The sequence below is a fragment of the Plecotus auritus genome (assembly GCF_963455305.1).
Source record: "Plecotus auritus genome assembly, chromosome: 6".
In the NCBI taxonomy this organism is placed as follows: Eukaryota; Metazoa; Chordata; class Mammalia; order Chiroptera; family Vespertilionidae; genus Plecotus; species Plecotus auritus.
Window position 1 is genome coordinate 108811122 of NC_137773.1, and position 21587 is coordinate 108832708.

The 21587-nt window shown below is 47.5% G+C and overlaps 1 protein-coding gene across 2 annotated transcripts in view; it reads left to right on the forward strand.

Annotated features, from left to right (window-relative positions):
* The window catches only part of RUFY1 (RUN and FYVE domain containing 1), a 79074-nt gene that overhangs the window by 49343 nt on the left and 8144 nt on the right, over positions 1-21587 (forward strand). The window contains exons 12-18 of one of the 2 annotated variants that reach the window (XM_080676730.1): positions 4332-4429; positions 6597-6716; positions 7325-7454; positions 11675-11769; positions 14402-14450; positions 15561-15638; positions 16924-20929. In XM_080676730.1, coding sequence (XP_080532856.1) covers positions 4332-4429; positions 6597-6716; positions 7325-7454; positions 11675-11769; positions 14402-14450; positions 15561-15638; positions 16924-17070 — 717 coding nt within the window. In that variant the 3' untranslated portion in view covers positions 17071-20929. Of the gene's footprint in view, positions 1-4331; positions 4430-6596; positions 6717-7324; positions 7455-11674; positions 11770-14401; positions 14451-15560; positions 15639-16923; positions 20930-21587 lie in introns of those variants that run through there. The other variant, XM_080676731.1, reaches the window with a different exon arrangement.

Sequence of the window (21587 nt, forward strand, 5' to 3'; positions counted from 1 at the left end):
GGCCTGTAAAGTTTCTATTGTGAAATCAGCTGACAGCCTTATGGGAGTTCCTTTGTAGGTAACAAATTGCTTTTCTCTTTCTACCTTTAAGATTCTCTCTTTGTCTTTAATTTTTGGCATTTTAATTATGATGTGTCTGGGCATGGGCCTGTTTAGGATTCTCTATGCTTCCTGAACTTATGTGACTTTTTCCTTCACCAGGTTAGGGAAGTTTTCTGCCATTATTTCTTCAAACACGGTTTCTTTCCCTTGCTCGCTTTCTTCACCTTCTGGTACTCCTATGATGTGGATATTGTTACATTTCATGGTGTCCCACAGCTCCCTTAAGCTGTCCTGTTTGTTTGTTTTGTTTTTTCTTTTTGGTTCTCTGATTGTGTGATTTTTAAATACTGTCTTCTGATTCACTTATCTGATCCTTGGCTTTCTCTATAATCTGCTGTTTATTGTTGATGATTTGTTCTTTATTTCTGCTAGTTATTCTTCATTTCTGACTGGTCATTTTTCTTAGTTTCTCCAACCTTGCTCATGTTGAGCATCCTTATAATCATTACTCTGAACTCTATATCTGATAAATTGCTTATCTCCATTTCATTTAGCTTTTCTCCTGGGGAATTCTCTTGTTCTTTCATTCAGGGCTTTTTTGTCTTCCCATTTTTGCTGTCTAATTGGGTTTGTTTCTATGTATTAGGTAGATCTGCTATGACTCCCAGTCTTATTGGAGGGTCCCTGGTGCAAGCCAATGTCAGATGCTGTTTGTGACTGGCCTTGAGTACCCTGTTACAAGCTATCAATGATCCACAGCTTGTGGTTCCCTCTGCTGGGACTGGGTGTGTTTGGAAAGGATCAAGATGTGCACCAAGGTCTGCTTTTCCTAGCTTCAGGTCCAGAAGCAGATCAATCAAAGACTCAACCCAGAGCTCCACCTCTGCCTGCAGGCTGTTACTCTCAGTCTCCTAATGAGCCTCAGCAAGGCGTAAACTCCACAGGGGTTTTCCAACAGGTGGTATCTCATTGTGGTTTTGATTTTCATTTCCCTTATGACTAGTGATGTTGAGCATCTCTTCATATTTCTGTTGCCCATTTGTATGTATTCTTTGGGGAAATGTCTATTCATGTCCTCTGCCTTTTTTTTTTTTTTGCCCATTTTTAATCAGATTGTTGTTGTTGTTGAGTTGTGTGAGTTTTTTATATATTTTGAGTATTGGCCTCTTATCAGAGGTAACATTTGCAAATATCTTCTCCCATTCCGTTGGTTGCCTCAAACAAACTAACAAAATAAACATAGATATACACAACAGAATGGTGGTTACCAGAGGGAGGGGGTGGTGTGGGGAGGGTGAAGAGGGTAAAGGCAGTTGAGTATATGGTTACAGAAGGAAACTCAACTTTGGGTGGGGAGCATGCAATAGAGTATACAGATGTTGAATTATAATCTTGTACACCTGAAAGTTACATAATGTTATTAATCACTGTTACCCCAATAAATTTAATTTTTAAAATGTTAAAAATTACCCACAAGTACTGCTTTAGCTGTGGCCCTCAAGTTTTGACAAAGATATTTATTTCATCCTAAGTAAGTTTTTCACATTTTAACATCTCTGGAATTGAGATTGCATCTTATAGTCAACAGCATGATGTGTTTCAAGTAGCAGCGTTTTTCCTCTTAGTGTATGTAAAGTTAGGGTGCACTTATGCTCAGTGGCATCTTCAGTGCAGTAATATACTGTACTGTGTTTTCACTGTCTTCTAGCTCTAAGTATTTCATAATTTCTTTTCTGTGCATTTTCTTAAGCTCATTTTTAGTAATATGAAACTATTAAATAGTTTCCTGATATGAGGTGATTTTAGTTATTATTTTGTTGTTAGTATCTGATTTTATTACATTAAGGTCAGAAAATACAGTTTTTATATTATTTCCTAAGAATTTGTTAGGACTTCCTTCTGTCCTCAGCCTTTTTTATTCTTTTCTTTTAATTTAATAAATCTTTATTGTTCAGATTATTACAATTGTTCCTCTTTTTTCCCCCATAGCTCCCCTCCACCCGGTTCCCACCCCACCCTCTGCCCTTACCACCCCCCACACTGTCCTCATCCATAGGTGTACGATTTTTGTCCATTCTTTTCCCGCACCCCCCACACCACTTTCCCCCTGAGAATTGTCAGTCCACTCCCTTTCTATGCCCCTGATTCTATTATATTCACCAGTTTATTCTGTTCATCAGATTTTTTATTCACTTGATTTTTAGATTCACTTGTTGATAGACATGTATTTGTTGTTCATAATTTTTATCTTTACCTTTTTCTTCTTCCTCTTCTTAAAGAATACCCTTCAGCATTTCATATAATCCTGGTTTGGTGGTGATGAACTCCTTTAGCTTTTTCTTATCTGTGAAGCTCTTTATCTGACCTTCAATTCTGAATGATAGCTTTGCTGGGTAGAGTAATCTTGGTTGTAGGTTCTTGCTATTCATCACTTTGAATATTTCTTGCCACTCCCGCCTGGCCTGCATGGTTTCTGTTGAGAAATCAGCTGACAGTCGTATGGGTGCTCCCTTGTAGGTAACTAACTGTTTTTCTCTTGCTGCTTTTAATATTCTCTCTTTGTCTTTTGCTCTTGGCATTTTAACTATGATGTGTCTTGGTGTGGTCCTCTTTGGATTCCTTTTGTTTGGGGTTCTCTGCGCTTCCTGGACTTGTAAGTCTAATTCTTTCACCAGGTGGGGGAAGTTTTCTGTCATTATTTCTTCAAATAGGTTTTCAGTATCTTGCTCTCTCTCTTCTTCTGGCACCCCCATAATTCTGATGTTGGTACACTTGAAGTTATCCCAGAGGCTCCTTACACTATCTTCATATTTTTGGATTCTTTTTGCTTTTTGCTTTTCTGGTTGAGTGTTTTTTGCTTCTTTGTATTTCAAGTCTTTGACTTGATTTTTGCAATCCTCTAGTCTGCTGTTAGATCTCTGTATAATATTTTTTATTTCAGTCAGTGTATGCTTAATTTCTAGTTGGTCCTTTTTCATATCCTCGAGGGTCTCGCTAAATTTATCAGCCTTTTCTAGAAAATTCTTGAAAAACCTTATAACTGTGGTTTTGAACTCTATATCCAGTAGTTTGCTTTCCTCCATTTCTTTCATTTGTGACCTGTTTCTTTGTCTCCACATTTTGTCTGCTTCCCTGTGTTAATAGAGTGGCTTTGTGTGCTAGGTGTCCTATAGGGCCCAGTGGCTCAGCCTCCCCAGTTACCTGAGGTGGACACTCTTGGTGCACCCCTTTGTGGGCTGTGTGCACAGTCTTGTTGTAGTTAAGCCTTGATTGTTGTTGGTATCACTGGGAGGAATTGACCTCCAGGCCAATTGGCTGTGAGGATCAGCTGTGTTTACACTGGGAGAACTTTTGTGCTGGAGACACCCTTATGAGACAAGACTTGAAAAAGTGCTCAGCTTGGATGGGGCGGAGTCTCAGGGCGGAGCAGACAGTATTGGTTTCCCGTCAGCCTTGCCCTAATAGGCCCCTGTGTCTCAGTGTCCCGTGGTAATCACTGCAAGAACCTCTGAGAGAAAGCCGCCCTCGAGTTCCGCCCGCTGCCAGACAGTCCAGTTTCTCCCCGAATGAGTCTGAGTCCCCAGAGTCTCGCCTGGGACTGGAGTTCAGTGCAGTCGGGAGCTTTTGTCTTCCTCCCACTTGAGAAAGCCAGCCGCGTACTCAGTCGTCTGCCCTCTCTGCGCACGCGCCTTGGTACCTCTGCCTTTCGCAGTTCCTGAGTCTCAGTGTCACCCCGTATGAGTCTGGGTCCCCAGAGTCTCGCCCGGAACTGGAGTTCAGCGCAGTCAGGAGCTTTTGTCTCCCTCCTGCTTGAGAAAGCCAGCCACGTACTCAGTTGCCAGTCCTCTCCACGCACGTGCCTCAGTACCTCTGCCTCCTGCAGCTCCTCTGAGTCTCAGTGTGCTGTCTTTTAGTTGTAGTTTTGAAATTGTTGTGCGAGGCAGCAGTTTAGGTGTTTACCTATGCCGCCATCTTGGTTTCTCCCCCTGTCCTCAGCCTTTCTGTGTTCTTTTATTTTAAGAATGTCTCTTGTAGACACACAGAAACATAGTGCTTTTTTTTTTTTTTTTTTTTTTTTTTTTCCCCTCCTTGTCCCGTAGCATCTGCCATGGTTAAACGCCTGGGCTCAGAAAGTCACACTTGAGTAACACGTCCAGGGCTCTGGGGAAGAGCAGCAGTGAGTGAAATGGTCTTGCAAGTGCTATGACAGTACCAAGTGAACAAACAGCCAAACCCTGCTGAACTCGGGATGCAGGAGAGGCGTCTGACCCCCAGCCTTGCTTTTGTAGGATACAGAGAGCAGTTTACAGCAAAAGGATGAAGTCATCGCATCTTTTGAAGAAAAAATCAATCAAATCATGTCCAGCATGAAGCAGATGGAAGAAAGGTAATCCCTTCCCTGGGAGCTACTCCCTGGAATGTGCAGGGCATTCTCTTGAGCCTGAGGACTGACTCAGAGTCTCTCCCAGAAGAGCAGACAGGTTGGCTGGCTGCCCTCCAGCCCGGGGCCTGTATTCACTCCAGTCCTCACAGGGCAGCAGGGCTTTCCAGAGGGCTCAATGTCACTGTCACATTTAGACATCAGGTCAGCAGTGGATCAGAATAGAATCTGAAAATAGACCCACAAATACGGGCCACTGATTTTTTACAAAAGTGCAAAGGCATTTCAATGGAGACAGGATTGTCTTTTCTGTAAATGATGTTGGAACAATTAGACATTGCTAAGCAATAAATAAATAAATAAATAAATAAATAAATAAATAAATAAATAAAATAACCTCAATCTATATCTCACACCTTTATATAAAAATTAACTCAAAATGGATCATAAGTCTAAATATAAAATTTTAAACTATAAAACTTTTAGAATACATAGAAAGTCTTTGTGACCTTGGGTTGTACAAAGAGATCTTAGACATGATATAAAAGCATGATCCATGATAGAAAAACTTGACAGGTTGTACTTTATAATTTAAAACCTGTATTCTGTGAAAGACACAGTTAGGAGAATAAAGCCCTAGCTGGTTTGGCTCATGGGATAAAGCGTCGGCCTGTAGACTGAAGGGTCCTGGGTTCGATTCTGGTCTAGGGCACGTACCTTGGCAGCAGGCTCCTCCCGGCCCTGGTCAGAGTGCATGCAGGAGGCACCAAACGATGTATTTCTCTCACATCAATGTTTCTTTCTGTCTTTTCCCTCTCTCTTTCACTCTCTCTAAAAATCAAGGAAAAATATCCTCCGATTGAGGATTAAAAAAAATAATAGTAAAAAACAAGTTGTAGATTGGGAGAAAATGTGTAAATCACATACAGGGTGGTGCAAAAATAGATTTATAGTTGTTCATATGGAAAATAATACAATAATTAATAAAATATAAGAATAAACTATGTTTCATGTCCTCACAACCGTAAGCCCACTTTTGCCTTCCCCTGTATCTGACAAAAGATTTGCATCCAGTATATAAAAACTTTCAAACTCAGCAAACAATTCTAGTTAAAAAGGACAAAAGACTTGGACAGAACTTCCCAAAGAAGGCGTATAGATGGCAAAGGAGCGGTTAGGGGAAGTGCATGTTAAAACCATGCTGAGATGCCTCTACACACAGCTGAATGTCTTTTTAATGACAACGCCTAGTGTTTGATGAGGCTGTGGAACTACTGGAACTCACGTGTATTGCTGGTGGGAATGCAAAATGGTACAGCCACTTTGGAAAAAGTTTCTTACAATAAAGCTGAACAGCCCTAGCCAGTTTGGCTCAGTGGATAGAGTGTCGGCCTGCAGACTAAAGGGTCCCAGGTTCCAAGCACATGCCTGGGTTGTGGGCTCAATCCCCTGCAGGGGACGTGCAGGAGGCAGCCGATCATCGTGGATGTTTCTATCTCCCTCTCCCTTCCTCTTTGAAATCAATAAAAATATCTTTAAAAATAATAGTAATAAAGCTGAACATAATCTTAATATGACCCAAAAGTACCACTTTTGGCTATTTGCCCAAGAGAATAAAAACTTATGTTCATACAAAAGCCTTTACACAAATGTATAGCAGCTCTATTCATAATTGCCAAAAACTGGAAGCAATCCAGCTATCTCTCATGGGGAATGGATAACCAAACTGGCACTGAAACACTACTCAGCCATAGAAACATGGATGGTCTCAAAGATACTGCGCTGAGAGAAAGAAGCTAGTCTCAGTGGGTTATATAAATAGTAATTCCATTTCTGTGATGTTATCAAAAGGCAAAGCCATGGCATCAGAGTTGCCAGGGGTCAGGGATGGGAAGGGGGGGTTACAAGGGACCCCACTAGAGAGTTTTCTGGCCGGCGGGGTCGCGGGGGGGTGGGGGGGTGGAACTGCTCTGTTTCCTGGTGGCCATGGTGATTACACAGTTTGAGACGTGCGTGCTAAAACTTATGGAATTGGACACACACACACAAGTCAGTTTTACTGTCTATTAATTAAAAATGAAAGAAAAAACTATGCAGCAAGAATATGAAAAATTGCTACGTTGAATCGGACCTTTGATCCTTTTCTTAAAAAGCTGTGGTTCTTTTGGTGCAGGTTACAGCACTCGGAAAGGGCCCGGCAGGGCGCCGAGGAGCGGGGCCGCCAGCTGCAGCAGGAGCTGGGCTGCAGGAGCGGCGTGCTGCAGGAGCAGCTCTCCCAGCTGCAGGGCCAGTGGTAGGTGCCGCGGCCAGCCGGCAGGGGGCAGGGCAGGTGGCTCCCGTTGAGGCAGACAGTGTCCTGCTTTGTACCCTGCAAGGCTGGAATGGGGGTGAGGGCAGGTGTGCTGAGGAGAAGTGCAAAGGCCAATGAGGAGAGAAGAGACGTGTGTATACCCCATTTCACAAGTGAGGAAACGGCCCACAAGGTTCAGCATCCTCACGGGGCACACACGCCTAATCCTCATAGCTCTCTCCCCACCCGACCCCCAGGGTCCTCCATCATTAGGATGCATGTCGCACTCGCCCCTCTGGTCTCCATCTCAGTGGAGGGTTCTGCTGTGCGCTCCTGAGTGTGTCAGAGCCTTTCCCTTCCTCTCCATGCGTGCGAGGACTGTCCGGTGCATGCCACGCCTGCTCCCTGCATGTTCCTGGCCTGTGCTGTGGTGTGCAGGCAGCCCTGGGGGGAGGGAGCTGTGTTTCCATGCTTTGCTGAAGGGTCTAAGGCTCATGAGGCAGTTCAGTTTCCTATGAATTCCATTTCTGTGTCGTGTCTTGGGTTGGATTATAGATTTACCATGAAAATCTCCCACAGAGACTAACTCACATTTCGTTTTGGAAAAATAGCTCAAGTCTTGAGAAAGAATTGAAATCAGAAAAAGAGCAAAGGCAAGCTCTTCAGCGAGAGTTGCAGTGTGAGAAGGACACCTCGTCTCTCCTCCGAGCAGAGCTGCAGCAAGTGGACGGGCTGAAAAGGGTGAGTGGCACTGTAAGAGCTGTAGCATCCTGGGAAGCTCCTGCTGAAGCACCTGCCACACCCTCGCCGCCCAGAGTGGGTGGGCGGGGGCGGGGGGGTGCTGCGCACTGGTGCCCGGGCTGGGAGGCACTGTCCCCCACCCTCCTCGCCTCTGCTCAGGAGGAAAGGGCGAGGCTGATCGAGAGCCAGTGAGCAAACCAGAGACTCGTGGTGAGTGCTGTGAAGAGACTAGCAGGAAGCTGTCCCCAGTGTGGCTGGGAAGTCTGGGAACAGAGCGAGTCACCCAGAGACTGGAAGGACGAGCCAAGGACCGGCAGGCAGTGGTTTGGTCAGACCTCACAGAGTGTGAGGTGTGTCATGGTGAAGAGGCAGAAAGAAGGCTGCGGCTGAGGAGTGACAGCAGAGGGAGGAGGTGCTTGAGCTGGGGCCTCCAGCAGACAGCCGCGTGGGGCCCTCAAAGCTATGAATTTGGGTTTTATTCCTAGCACGATAAGAAGCTGTTGGACGGGCGTAATCCATTTATTTCATTTGAAGGCCAGCACCACCTACCGTGTGGAGAATGGGTAGTAAGTTTGCAAGAGAGAAAACAGAGTAACCATTAAACATCATCAGCAAGTGCCAGCCCACACCGTCACTCTGAGGAGGGCCTGCACTCTGCCAGGGAGGTGTTCTGCCTCTCAAGGACCGCCTGGTCCGTGGTCCCCAGGAAGCCGCTGGCCCAGGGCCCTAAGTCTGCCCTAGACCCGACCTGAGTCTGTTCCGGAGTCGCCTCCTGCCTCTGGAGGGTGGGCCTGGACCCTGCGGTGCAGCTCCAGCGCAGGGACGTTGAGGGCCAGCACAGACTGTCATCTGGCTGGACCGGACCTCCCTGGCCCTGGGTAGCCCACAGTCTTCCCCTGCCATGAAATTACCATGTCTCCCCAGAAAGGGGGGCCTGGCCGTCCCTCCCCACACACACAGAAACAAAACAACGTGTCACATGTCTGGCGTTGCCCACAAGCCTGTGTTAACAGGCTCTGGGGGAGTGCCCACCACTCAGGCTTAGGCCCCACGGCGCTCAGGGTCAGCCCTGGACCCCACATTACTTTTCTGGGTCTTTGTTTGGCCCTCATCAGCCCATGTCCTCCAGGTGGAGCAGGCCTAAGCCAGCAGTCAGACATCCTTAACGCTGCCAAGGAGGCGGGAGAGGCTCGCAGCCGTGAGCCCCGCTTCTGGCTAAGCAGAGCTCCCCCTGTGGGAGCGCACTGACCACCAGGGGGCAGGGTTTGCATTGAGCGTCTGCCCCCTGGTGGTCAGTGAGCGTCGTAGCGACCAGTCATTCCCAGTCCTCCTGTTAGGGTCAATTTGCATATTACCCTTTTATTATGTAGGAAACATATCAATATCTTAATAGAAACTCAGATAGGCAAAGCCTTATTTGCCCTGCAAGGGTGACTGCTTTGAATGTACCTGATGAACGTAGCTGCTTCCTGTCCCATGTCACCGTCCCGCTGCAGAGCTGCTCACCTGCACTCGCCCGTTGCGGAGAAGTAAGCGAGTGAGAAGTAACCCACAAAGTCACCCTGTCTTGAATGAGGTTAATGCAAGAGGACTGCCTTTTACCCTGTTTTAAATATATTTTTATTGATTTCAGAGAGGAAGGGAGAGAGAGAGAAACATCAATGATGAGAGAATCATTGATTGGCTGCCTCCTGCATGCCCCCTGTGGGGGATTGAGCCTGCAACCCAGGCATGTACCCTGACTGGAATCCAACTGTGACCTCCTGGTTCGTGGATCAGAACTCAATCACTGAGCCATGCTGGCCCGGCTGCCTTTTACTCTTGAAAAATATTCTGACCTGGGGAAACCAAGATGGTGGCATAAGGTATACACCTGTACGTGCTGCCTCTCACAACCACACCAAAACTACAATTAAAAGACAAAACATCTATCACCCAGAACCATGGGAAAGCTGGCTGAGTAGAAGTTCTACAACTAGAAGGAAAGAGAAAAGAGCATTGAGAGCGGGTAGGAAATGCACAAGCACGGAAAAGCAGAGGTACGAAGGCATGTGAATCGGGCTGGCGACTGGGTGCGCTGTTTTTTTCAGTCTGAAGGGAGACACAAGCTCCCGACTGCTCTGAACTCCAGTTTCCAGCGAGACTCTGGGGACCCAGACTCCTATGGGGAGAAGCTGGATTGTCTGCCATCAGGTCGGAAAGTGAGGGTGGCCTTCTTGCAGAGGTGTGTGCAGGAATCATTGTTTACTGCGCTGGGGCATGGGATGTGGAAACATGGAGACGCAGAGACGGCTGACTGGCAGCCATTGCTGTTTGCCACACCTTAGTGATTCCCTGAGATCCCGCCCCGCCCAATTTACAAACCCACCCAAACTGTGCGCAGTGGCTTTTGCATATGAATGGCCTGCCCTATCGCAGCTTAACCTCACAAACTGCAGCTCCAGTCAGACAGCTCCAAAACTTCCAAACCCCAAACAAATAGGAGAAACCTACAGATCTCTCTGTAGCTCCTGCTGGGTGGCCTCAGACAGTAGCTGACCTGCACCCCATTGGAGATCCAGGAGCCAGTGTTCCTAGTGGTCAGTGTGAGACACCAGATTTCAACTCCTCACATCCAGAGGCAGACTCAGTGAGCACCAAAGCCCTACTGAAACAAGTCCTGCCCCATAAGGGTGTCTCCAGCACAGCAGTTCTTCCATTATAGACACAGCAGGTCCTCACAGCCAATTGGCCTGGAGGTCAATTCCTCCCAGTGTACCAACAGCAATCAAGGCTTAACTACACCAAGACTTTGCACTCAGCCCACAAAGGGGTGCACCAAGAGTGTCCACCTCAGGTAATTGGGGAGGCTGAACCACTGGGCCCTATAGGTCACCTACCACAGAAAACCACCCCATCAACACAGGGAAGCAGCCAAAATGCGGAGACAAAGAAACATGTCACAAATGAAAGAAATGGAGGAAAGCAAACTACTGGACATAGAGTTCAAAACCACAGTTATAAGGTTACTCAAGACTCTTCTAGAAACCTCTGAGGAACTTAGTGAGACCTTTAAGAATCTTAATGAGAATGCCAAAAAAATGGAAAAGGACCAGTCAGAAATTAAGCATACACAGTCTGAAATAAAGAATATACAGAAATTCAACAGTAGACCAAAGGACCCCAAGAATCAAAGATTTGAAATATGAGGAAACAACACCCAACCAGAAAAACAAAAAGAAAAAATCCAAAAATATGAAGATAGTGTAAGGAGCCTCTGAGACAACTTTAAGTGTACCAACATCTGAATTATGGGGGTGCCAGAAGAAGAGAGAGAGCAAAATATTGAAAACCTATTAGAAGAAATAATGACAGAAAACTTCCCCTACCTGGTGAAAGAAATAGACTTACAAGTCCAGGAAGCACAGAGAACCCCAAACAAGAGGAATCCAAAGAAGACCACACCAAGACACATCATAATTAAAATGCCAAGGGCAAAAGACAAAGAGAGAATCTTGAAAGCAGCAAAAGAAAAGCAGTTAGTTACCTACAAGGGAGTACCCATACGACTGTCAGCTGATTTCTCAACAAAAACTATACAGGCCAGACGGGAGTGGCAAGAAATATTCAAAGTGATGAACAGCAAGAACCTACAACCAAGATTACTCTACCCAGCAAAGCTATCATTCAGAATTGAAGGTCAGATAAAGAGCTTCACAGACAAGAAAGAGCTAAAGGAGTTCCATCACCACCAAACCAGGATTATATGAAATGCTGAAAGGTATTCTTTAGAAGAGGAGGAAGAAGAAAAAGGTAAAGATAAAAATTATGAACAACAAATACATGTCTATCAACAAGTGAATCTAAAAATCAAGTGAATAAAAAAATCTGATGAACAGAATAAACTGGTGAATATAATAGAATCAGGGGCATAGAAAGGGAGTGGACTGACAATTCTCAGGGGGAAGGGGGTGTGAGGGGTGTGGGAAGAGACTGGACAAAAATCATACACCTATGGATGAGGACAGGGGCGGGGGGGCGGGTAAGAGCAGAGGGTGGGGTGGGAACCGGGTGGAGGGGAGCTATGGGGGAAAAAAGAGGAACAATTGTAATCTGAACAATAAAGATTTATTAAAAAAAAAAGAAAAGAAAAATATTCTGACCTGCTTGTTGCTATGATTACTAAACCTTACAAAAAGGACTTTCAATTCTGTGTCAGCCATCTGGTTTGTTCATTTTAGGAGCTGCGAGCGCTCCAGGACGAGAAGGCAGAGTTACAGAAGGTTTGTGACGAGCAGGAACAAGCCCTCCAGGAAATGGGACTTCACCTCAGCCAGTAAGAACCTGCTCCCCTACCTCCCCATAAAGAGTCTGGCCACTGCATGACTCAAGTCCCAAACCTATGTCCTGTTGCCAGAGGAGGGGGAGCCAGTCAGGGCGGCTTGCCAGCTACTCAAGGGTGACCCCAAGAAGTGAGACCTCAGGGGCATAGAGCCCTCCCGTTCACTAACACAGCATCTGGGTCCCCAGGGAGCCAGAGGGCTGCTGAGAGGGTTGCCTGCGGTCGGAGCACAGGGAGCCCTGGAGCTGAGAATCCAGCCTGCTGTGTGCGCCTGCCTTTCCGGGGCAACACTCACCCGCCAGTCCGGTCTCTGCTGGGCAGTGCTGCAGCCGTGCAGACCTTGGGAGGTTGGTCTCCCTTTTGGCTGGACAGTCCCCTGGTGTTCTGTCCTGCCAGGGCACCCTGATGAGTCACACTGCAAATCGTGCAACTTGCCCGTGTGTGATCATTGCAGTTCCAAACACAGTTTTGTCCCTTATGAGCCAGGACTCTTGGATGCAAGTGACAGAAATCCAACGCAAACTGGCTTAAGCAAAGAAAGTCAGAGGATCAGTCTCTGCCTCCACTCTGCTGTCCTGTCTGTCACTTACCTCCTAGGTAGCCTGGTGCCCACGGGGGCAGAATGGTGCCCAGCAGGGTCTGTGAGAACGAGTTCTTTCTCCATCACTCCTGGACCCATGGCTGACTCACTGCCCACCCTAGGTCCTCACACAAGCTCAGTGACCAGAGACATGGGCTCTTGTGACCAGCACAGCCTGGGCGCAGGCCCAGTGCTGAATACAATGGGACCAGAAAGGTCCAGAGTTGGGGACCAACATGAGAATAAACTATAAACACACAGGACACAGATCTGCACCCCTTAGGTTTCTCAGTCTGGAAAATCAGAACATTTAGGTAAAGCAGTGCAGTAGGCTGGTCCACAAAAGTAGTAAGAACGGAAATGTTACAGCTCTGATGGGGATGGGAGGTGAAGATGCCGTCCCCCTCGCTTTATTTTTCTAGACCAGCTCAGGGCTACTGACCACCCCTTCCACCCTGAGCCCGCCTGCCACCTCTCCTGCTGATGCCGCACTGCTCTCTTCCGGCCTACTTGCCCCGTCCCCACCCTGGGGGCCTCCTGGGCCATGGGCTCTCTTCCAGCTGGTACTTGCTCCATCCCCACCCTGGGGGGCTCCTGAGCGGTGGGCAAGGCTGGTACCTGCCCCTTGCTTGGAGCACAAGGAGCTCTGAGGGTGTCCATGAGACCAAAGAGCACCAGGTGTGGAGGCTGGCATACAGCTGGCGCCTGGGCGTTGCAGTGGCATTGAGGGAGGGAGGGAAGGACGCCTTGGGCACGGTCCCTTCTCAGGAACCAGCACCATTCTCTCCTGCCTGGACAGCCTGCAGGCGGTTGAGAGCACCTTCCTGTTCTAGGGGCTTCAGCCTGAAACATGGATGGGCCTGGTCAGGAAACAAAGCCCTGCACTTGGCAGCCTTGCCCTGCTGCTGCCTGACTCACAGCAGGCTGTGCAGTACGAGCAGGGCCGTGTGCTGTCTCCCCTTCCTTCCTTCTCCTTGCAAGCACACATAGGGTATAGAGAAGGGAAAGCCTGTCCTCAGGCCCCCTTTCTCTCCCCCCCACCCCGCCCCATTACAGACCTCAGCTGTGTTGTATTTCCCAGGGGAGCCCTGGTTCCCAAGTCTGGGCAGCCTTGGGCCCATCAATCTGCTGGCCTCTTTCTACAGGTGGTGGGGTGGGGGGGGGGGAGGTGTGATCTTTCCTGAAAGCCACAGGGTTTTCTAAAGGCCCTGAGGCTTTCTCAGAGGACTGACACTTTGACCCTTAGATAGCTGGGGGTGGGGGATGGGGGTTGAGGGGGAAAAAAGAGAACTCATAGACATGGACAGCAGTGTGGTGATTGCAGGGTGAAGGAGGTGGGGGGTGGAAGAGGGCATAGAGGATACATGGTGATGGAAAAAATGACCATAATTTTTATCATAATTAAAATAGGGGCTAAGAATCATTTGCCCTTGCAATTGTGTTAATTTACATTTCAGTGACAGGTATGGGAGAAAAGGTCTGTCTGTCCTCCCCGGGACAGACCAGCAACATCTCATGTAACTTGTGCAAATAAAGCTTGTGTGGTCGTCAAAAAAAAAAGGGCTCAGACCATTCTCCCTGCAAATGTGTTTTGTGTTTTCTAGTTTAACTCTGCCAGTTTAGACCACGTTGTCCTTTTATGTGGATAGCTAAGGAATGCTCTTACACTAGCAACAGTGGAGCAAGGACCAGCGACCCTGCACTCAGCAGGAGGCCGGAACCCTGCGGGTGTGGGTGCCTGAAAAAGGAGCCTCCTCCGCACCGAGCACGTCACGTGCAGGAATGTTTGCCCAAAGACCTAAAACTCTGGGCTTTTGTGAGGGAATTCTTAAATGATTGCAGTACTTCAGTCATTTTCAACCCTGGCAGGCTAAACTGTCTGTTTTGGGGCCAGATTCAGTCCACAGGCTCAGCTCAGACCTCGACATGGGAGCCAGTGGATGAGGCGATTCTGGGATTATAAAAAAGTGGGAAACATTTTAGAACGACTCATATTACACTCCTAAGTTATTACCCCACAAACCTGCTCTCTCTCCTTTTTTAAAGGTCAAAGCTGAAGATGGAAGACATCAAGGAAGTCAATAAAGCACTGAAGGTACTGAATTACTCATGTCATTAGCATAAAAGCCACTCCTGTGACTGTTGGTCAGCTCAGGCTAACTAATATCCTGCATGCTGCTGGGTCTTCTCCCCCAAAAGTCAGGTGAGACATGAGAGGTTGAGGCGTGGTTCTTACCACTCACAGATAAAATGCTGCTCAGAGCTGCATCGCTGCTGTGCTGGTAAGTGGCAGACCCAGCTAGAACCGGTCTCCTGACTTGTTCCTCTGCCACTAGCTGGAGTGACATAAGCCTAGAGATGCAGGTGCCCTAGTGAAGGAAGCGAAAGGTGGCAGAAAGAAGCCAGGGGTTGTTTTTCATAGTGAGAGTGAGGCCTCTTCCTCCAAGTGAGACCAGAGCCCTCCCTGCCCAGCCCAGGGCAGTTCAGAGCAGAAGGGACAGCCCACCAGTGGTGGTGACAGCAAGGCACAGGTGCTCCCCCAAGGTATACGCTGGAGCAGAGACCTGATGACTGGGCATCTCACCTCCATGGGCACACAGGTCAGAGGCAGCAAAGGGCCGCAGCCCCTGCCAGCATCTGGACTTGGAACAACTGTCTGTCTCCCACCCTCCCTGTAGAGGGAAAGTTCCTTCCATGTAACTGCTGAGCTGCTTGTCTTCGTGTCCCCTGCCCTGCACACAGAGGATAGAATCATGCTTCTAGGGCCCCTTTCAAAGCCTCAGTTACCTCCTCCACAGAATGGAGTCATGTGCTCCCCCACGATGCTCTAAGGATGAGGGGGGCTTTCTGTGACAGGGACCACTATGGCGGATTGTTTTTGTCTGGCTAAAAGGTCTGGCCTCTCTCCCTCCTGCCAGTTCAGGAGACACTATGGAGTGCCTCAGCCAGGGTTGGAGTTGCAAGCACTAGACCCTGATTCTCAGGACTCAGCCAGAGGCCTCTGTTGAAAGGTAGTGAACAGGGGGCTGGAGAATCCGGCTTGAGGCCCAGGGGGCAGCATGCATAGGCTGAAAACCAGAGCCACAGACCAGGCCAGGTCTGTCCCTGGAGAGGAATGAAGCTATTACGGGACTGTGGATACTGAGCAACCAGAACACGGCTACTGGTCTATCAGGAGCCGGCCAGCAATGTGCTTTCCTCCCAGGGCCACACTTGGCTGAAAGACGACGAAGCTACCCACTGTAAGCAGTGTGAGAAGGAGTTCTCCATCTCCCGGAGAAAGGTATGTGCGCCCAGGGCTGGGTTGGTACCCAGCTGGGCTCCCCTTCCTCTGGTTCTGGGACGAGCCCTTGGGACAAGCCAAGTACTGTGGTCACATCTGGTATGCTGGCCCATTCAGGGTGCCCCCAGTCAGTCATAGGCCTTGTCCCCAGCACAGTCCTTTCAGTGATTGGCAGTTTCTTTGGGAGTTGGGCTGCTTGTATACAAAACTGGTCTAAGTGAATGTATCATTGAAAAGTCTTTGTACGCAACAGAAACAAAATCTGCCCAAGTTGGTAAAAAAAAAAAAAAGGATCTCTGGGGAACTGATGGGCAGTGGGTCTTGGGACAGGCATCCAAGTAGCACCCAAAGCTCACAGGTCACCTGGGCAGGGCACTTGGTCCTGCTGACCTCTCCCAGTGAACCTGCTTTTCTGCCTGGAAGCCTGCCTCCAGGTCTCAAGAACAGGTCCTGGGCCCAGACTTTGGTCCATGATTGAGAGGACCGTGGTTGGCCATGTGGATGCACATTCTCACCTGTCCCATTAAAACCCTCTCTGTGGAAAATAGCAAAACTTCCAAATTCTAAGAACAAGCAGCAGCCCAGGCGAGGCTGCCTTTGAGATCAGCCGTTCACAAGGCCTGCTAGCGGTGGGGCTCCACAGGCCTGCCTCTCCCTACACCAGTCCAAGGTCCAGCTTCCAGCCTGAGGGGCGTGGGCCAGTGGCATCAGTGATGTATAGCCCAGAGGAGCAGAGGCCACACAGGTCCTGGTTTTGGTGTCTGCTGTGTGCCCATCAAACATTTGTGGCAGCTCAGCTTACAAAGACACTCTCCCCCCCGCCTCCTCCCCCCCCAGGGACTAGTAAAGTAGCCACACTGGATGATCCGGGCCCAAGTCCAGTAAAACATTTTAAAGAAAAAGAACCTTAGTCCTACTAGTGCACACCACTCCACGGATTGTTCAGGAACATAAATGTAGAAATAAAGGTTTAGAGCAGGGGTAGGGAATGTGGGCCCTGGGCCTTATAAGGCCCATGAAGTCATTTAGCCTGGCCCTGCCAGGGCATTAGGGGTGAGTTAATTACATGTTTGACTAATTAAGTTGATAATTTTGTATGACCCATAAATTTTGTTATAAATAGCTAAAAGGTTCCCCAACCCTGTCTAGAGGAAGCCCTTCCAAATTGGCAAGTCTGGGGGAGGGACCTGGAAGTAGTAAATGAACTCTGAAAGGCTGCAAGTCTAAACTGGGTGTGTGGGCCAGGGAGCACAGCGTGTCCCGTAACTGCCTCTCTGTCCTCTAGCACCACTGCCGCAACTGTGGCCACATCTTCTGCAACACGTGCTCCAGTAACGAGCTGGCCCTGCCCTCCTACCCCAAGCCCGTGCGCGTGTGTGACAGCTGCCACACCCTGCTCCTGCAGCGCTGCTCCTCCTCCACAGGCTCCTAAGGCCTCAGAACAGCGCCAACCTTGCAGGGGTTCGCGGGCTCAGAAGCTTGTTTCCCAAGAGAATCTAAGGAAAGAACAGTTCCTGGGTCGGTGGCAAGCACTTGCAGAGTTGAGTGAAATGAACTCTGGGCTGAAACTTCCTTCTCACTTGGCTGCATCACGGTTTAGGGTCAGAAGTAACTTCATGGTTTTGATACTGTCATTTTCACTTTTTAAAGAACTAACCTATCTTGCAGCAGTTGTACTAGTGTAGTGAGTAATCGGTTCCTCTCCACCTCCCTCCCCCCCGCCGCCCCCATTGCCCTATGTGCCTTCCCTGCTTGAGTCAAGAAACGGGCCCTTTCACACCCTTGTAAATCATTTCTCTAGTGCAGAAAATAAAGGAGCTTGTGTCAACTTGAGTTAGCTTCTGAAGACACCTCAGACAAGCTCCATTTCGGGACAAGAGGCCCTTTGGGGGCTGTGTTTGGGGTGAAGCATGCTGGGTTCTGGGGTATAGGCTGTGCTCTGCGCCCAGGTGAGCCAAGGACAACTTGGGCCATTAAGTCCATTGGTGGATATGAGAAGTGACCTGTCGCCAAAGCTCATGACAGATGGACACACCTGTGGAGAAGCACCTTGGGGTTTGCGTTTCAGAAGCACTGTCAGGACAGGTGTTAACTATGGGCTGTGAAAACTGGCTCAGAGCACATGTTCACCTCCCTCCCCCAGTCACTCAGTGGCCTCAAAAGTCAGTCCATTTGTGGACTGGGCTTCAGCCTTCTTACCCTCAGTGCACTCACCTTACTGCCCCATCGAATTCATCTTCCTTATTGCCTGTCTGTACCTCCCACCAGTCCTGGACTGCTCCCAGCTGGCCAGCCCCTATTGGAGGCCCTGACTCTTCCTTCTCAGGAGGGCTCTCCACAGCCTAGCTCAAGGTTCCCAGCTACTCCCTTAAATACATCTTTATGTTATGGATGGAAAACAGAGGCTCCGTGAGGTTAGGTACCAGCATTCAGTGCAGCCAGCCTCCAAAACCATGCCTAACTCCAAAGCCATGTTTTATCCAAGCTGCAGGTTTTCACAACTTACCCTGAGCTTTTTAAATATTCACTCTTCCCCAAACATTTACATACTGCTACCTCGAACTGGTCTGGCATTAGATGTATGTACCTTGTCTTCGATGCACCCCATTTGTACTCCAGCTTGCTGGAAGACCTTAGCTCTCATCTGCACACACAAAAGGTAGCAGGCTAATACCTCCCCACTAATGTACTAACTATTCTGAAGGCTAAGTACATGACATGCCCACCACTGTGCCACACTTATTGCTCTTCCCTTAATCACACCTATTTTCTTCTCCAACCTCATCCCCTCTCCTAACCCTCAAGCAACAAATGTTCAAGTATTATTCACAAAGAATCCTTGGGCCAGTTACCAATATTTAGCTGCATGGAAAAATTTTTCATTCAGACATCAGATACACACCTGAACTTTGGGACCCTCTGGTCTGGCAACCTTCTCCTAACCTGGGCAGTGACAGACGCCCTAAGGCAGCGTGGAGATGTGTTCAATGCAGACAATGTCTGGAGGTTCTGGTCATTCCCAACAAGCTCCAGGATGCTGGCCCACAGAACCTAAGATTCCTAAGAACCAGAACATTCTTACTCGTTCGCTTTACTCCACATTTCTAGTTCTTTCCCTTCCTCAATGTTTTCAACGAAAATGTTCTTTATGTGAAACAAATTAACTGAAGAACTCAAGATGGAACCCTCCTTGAGCCTTCTCAATACCAGGTATCTCCAATCCACACACTTTTAGTAACAGCCAATACTAGGTTTAGACCAGCCTTGGGTAAACTATGGCCCGCGGGCCGGATCCGGCTGTTCTATCCGGTTCTCTTGCTCTCCCCTCCGCTCCATTACTTTGATTTTATATTAGTTCACACAAACACTCCATCCATGCTTTTGTTCCGGCCCTCCGGTCCAGTTTAAGAACCCATTGTGGACCTCGAGTCAAAAAGTTTGCCCACCCCTAGTTTAGACTGTAGCTGATCACCAGTGCTCACACTGAAAATTAATCATCTCTAAACCTGCTGGACAAGCGACATGATACATTCCAAGTGCAACACCTGTGTGTCCATAACCCTTTCCCGACAGTGTAGAGCAGCACCAATAGTCAGCAGAGAGCATGCAGCAGGGCAGGGGGGTCTACAGGGCCCACGCACATCTTTGTGCAATGCTGCCACCTACAGACTTAGAATTGGGTAGGCCCACCCAACTAATCTCACCCAGGAATAAAGAACATCTTTAGCACTTGTCAGAGCAAAATGTACACACCAGGCTCCAAATAGTACAAGCCTTTACAGCTAATCAATACAACTGAGTCTGGAGCAAGCAGCAACTTCCAACTGGTGAGCTGCAAGAATTTTTAAAACATGCAATACCTATTTTTAGTCAAGGGCACTGACCTCTCTTCCCTTAGACTATCAAATTTTAAAAATGACAACAGCCAACACAACAGCCATCTGGTGTGAATGCCATCTTGAACTCTAATATATAGGCCATATAACCGAATTGCATCTGATTGGTCAATTCTTGGTACCAGAAATCTATAATAAAAGCATAAGATGCTAATTAGACAGGACATCCTTCCGGACAAGGCTGGAGCTGCAGCTGTGGGATGGAAGCAGCCACTAGGGCTACAAGGGAGCCTCTAGTACTTATTCGTGCAAGAGTAGGCCTACCTTTGCCCGGCTGCCCACAGGCACCCATGACTGGGGCTGGCTTCCCTCCAGCCCCGGCTTCATTGGGAAGACGTCCAATCTAATTAGCATATCACCCTTTTATTATTATAGATAGGCAACTGATTTTTTAGTCACTTCAGAGCAAAAAGAGTAGGCAATTACTAGTGTTTTGTTTTGTAAACCTATCAAAATCATACCCATTTTATCAGATTGGAAAAAAACACAAAACTATTCTTTGGTGTACCGCAGATTTTAGTTTATATGCCATTAGATGAAAATTACTAGTCTAGAGGGACCGTGAATGAGTGGTAGTTTCCAAATTGCAGTCTACACTTTAAATTCCTAGTTAGAGTATTTTCTAACAAATATCAAATTTTAGCCCTAATCTACAATCTACCAGACTTTAAATGATTTACTTTCAGAAATATGTGGTCTTGCCCTAGCTGGTTTGGCTCAGTGGATAGAGCCTTGGTCCTGTGTTTGATTCAAAGGCACACACTCAAGTTGTGGGCTTGATCCCCAGTAGGGGGTGTGCAGGAGGCAGCTGATCAATGATTCTCATTGATGTTTCTATCTCCCTCTCCCTTCCTCTCTGAAATCAACTTAAAGAAAAAAGAAATATGTGGTCTTCTCACTCAGGAGCTTTAAAGGAAATGAATTTTGCTCTTAAGTCAAGCATGTCAAACTCACGGGCCCACAATTAATATTTTAGCAGCCCAGCCAATATAATGGTAAGAAACGTTTTAATAAAAATGTCATTAACTTTTACAATATCCTGTTATAATTATTAACAACAAACTACCATGTTCACTAATGACATTACTATAATTGTGCTGCATTTATTTCCCTTCCGTGCCGGCACACCATTTCTCTCCACTAATACTAGCAGTGAATACTTAGCAGCTGGTCTTGTACTGATTAGTTTGGTGTGCTCAACAGGAAATATTTCGCTTTCAGAGAACAAGAAAAATAGGTTTATTTGCATTATGCTTAATTTGTGCAGTTCAGTGCCTGGTAAATTAATGTTCAAGAAAAAATATCAAAATGTTTTATTATTTTATATTGATTACTCACTTATTTCAGCTCTTTGTATTCAGCATGTCTCTATTGAAATAAACCTACGTTTCTATGAAAATTGAAGCTTTTGGTTTTGTGGCCCACATACACTTAAACCTTATTTGGCCTGTATTAGCCTTTGAGTTTGACATGCTTGTCGTTAAGTGGTCTTGGATCTTTAGGAATGAGGCAAAAACGAAGATTAAAACCTCAATTTGAAAAAGAAAACTTGAGTTCTCCCTCCTAGGAGCACACTTGTACCTTTCCCCTCCCCCCAGGCATTTACCCATTACTTTCCTCACTTCCAAGCTCTAAGGGCCCCCCCCTTTTTTTTGCCCCTGTAACTTGTTTCCTAAACCCATTTCTTCTACAGCTTACTTCACCTCTGGAATTTTCTAAACAAATATTGTTCTAGTTTGGGGTAAGGGGGCACTTCATATAAAAACTCAGCCCTAGCCAGTTTGGCTCAGAGGTTAGAGCACTGGCCTACAGACCAGAGTCCTGGGTTTGATTCCGGCCAAGGATGCAGGCTCCTCCCTGGCCCAGGCCCTGGTCAAGGGTCATGCAGGAGGCAACCAATCAATGTTTCTCACATCCATGTTTCTGTCTTTCTCTCTCTTTCTCCCCCTAAAAACCAATGGAAAAGTATCCTTGGGTAATGATCAACAAAAAACTCAAAGGAACCCTGGTGGGGTAGCTTAGTTGGTTCAAGTGTTGTCCTGATAAACCAAGG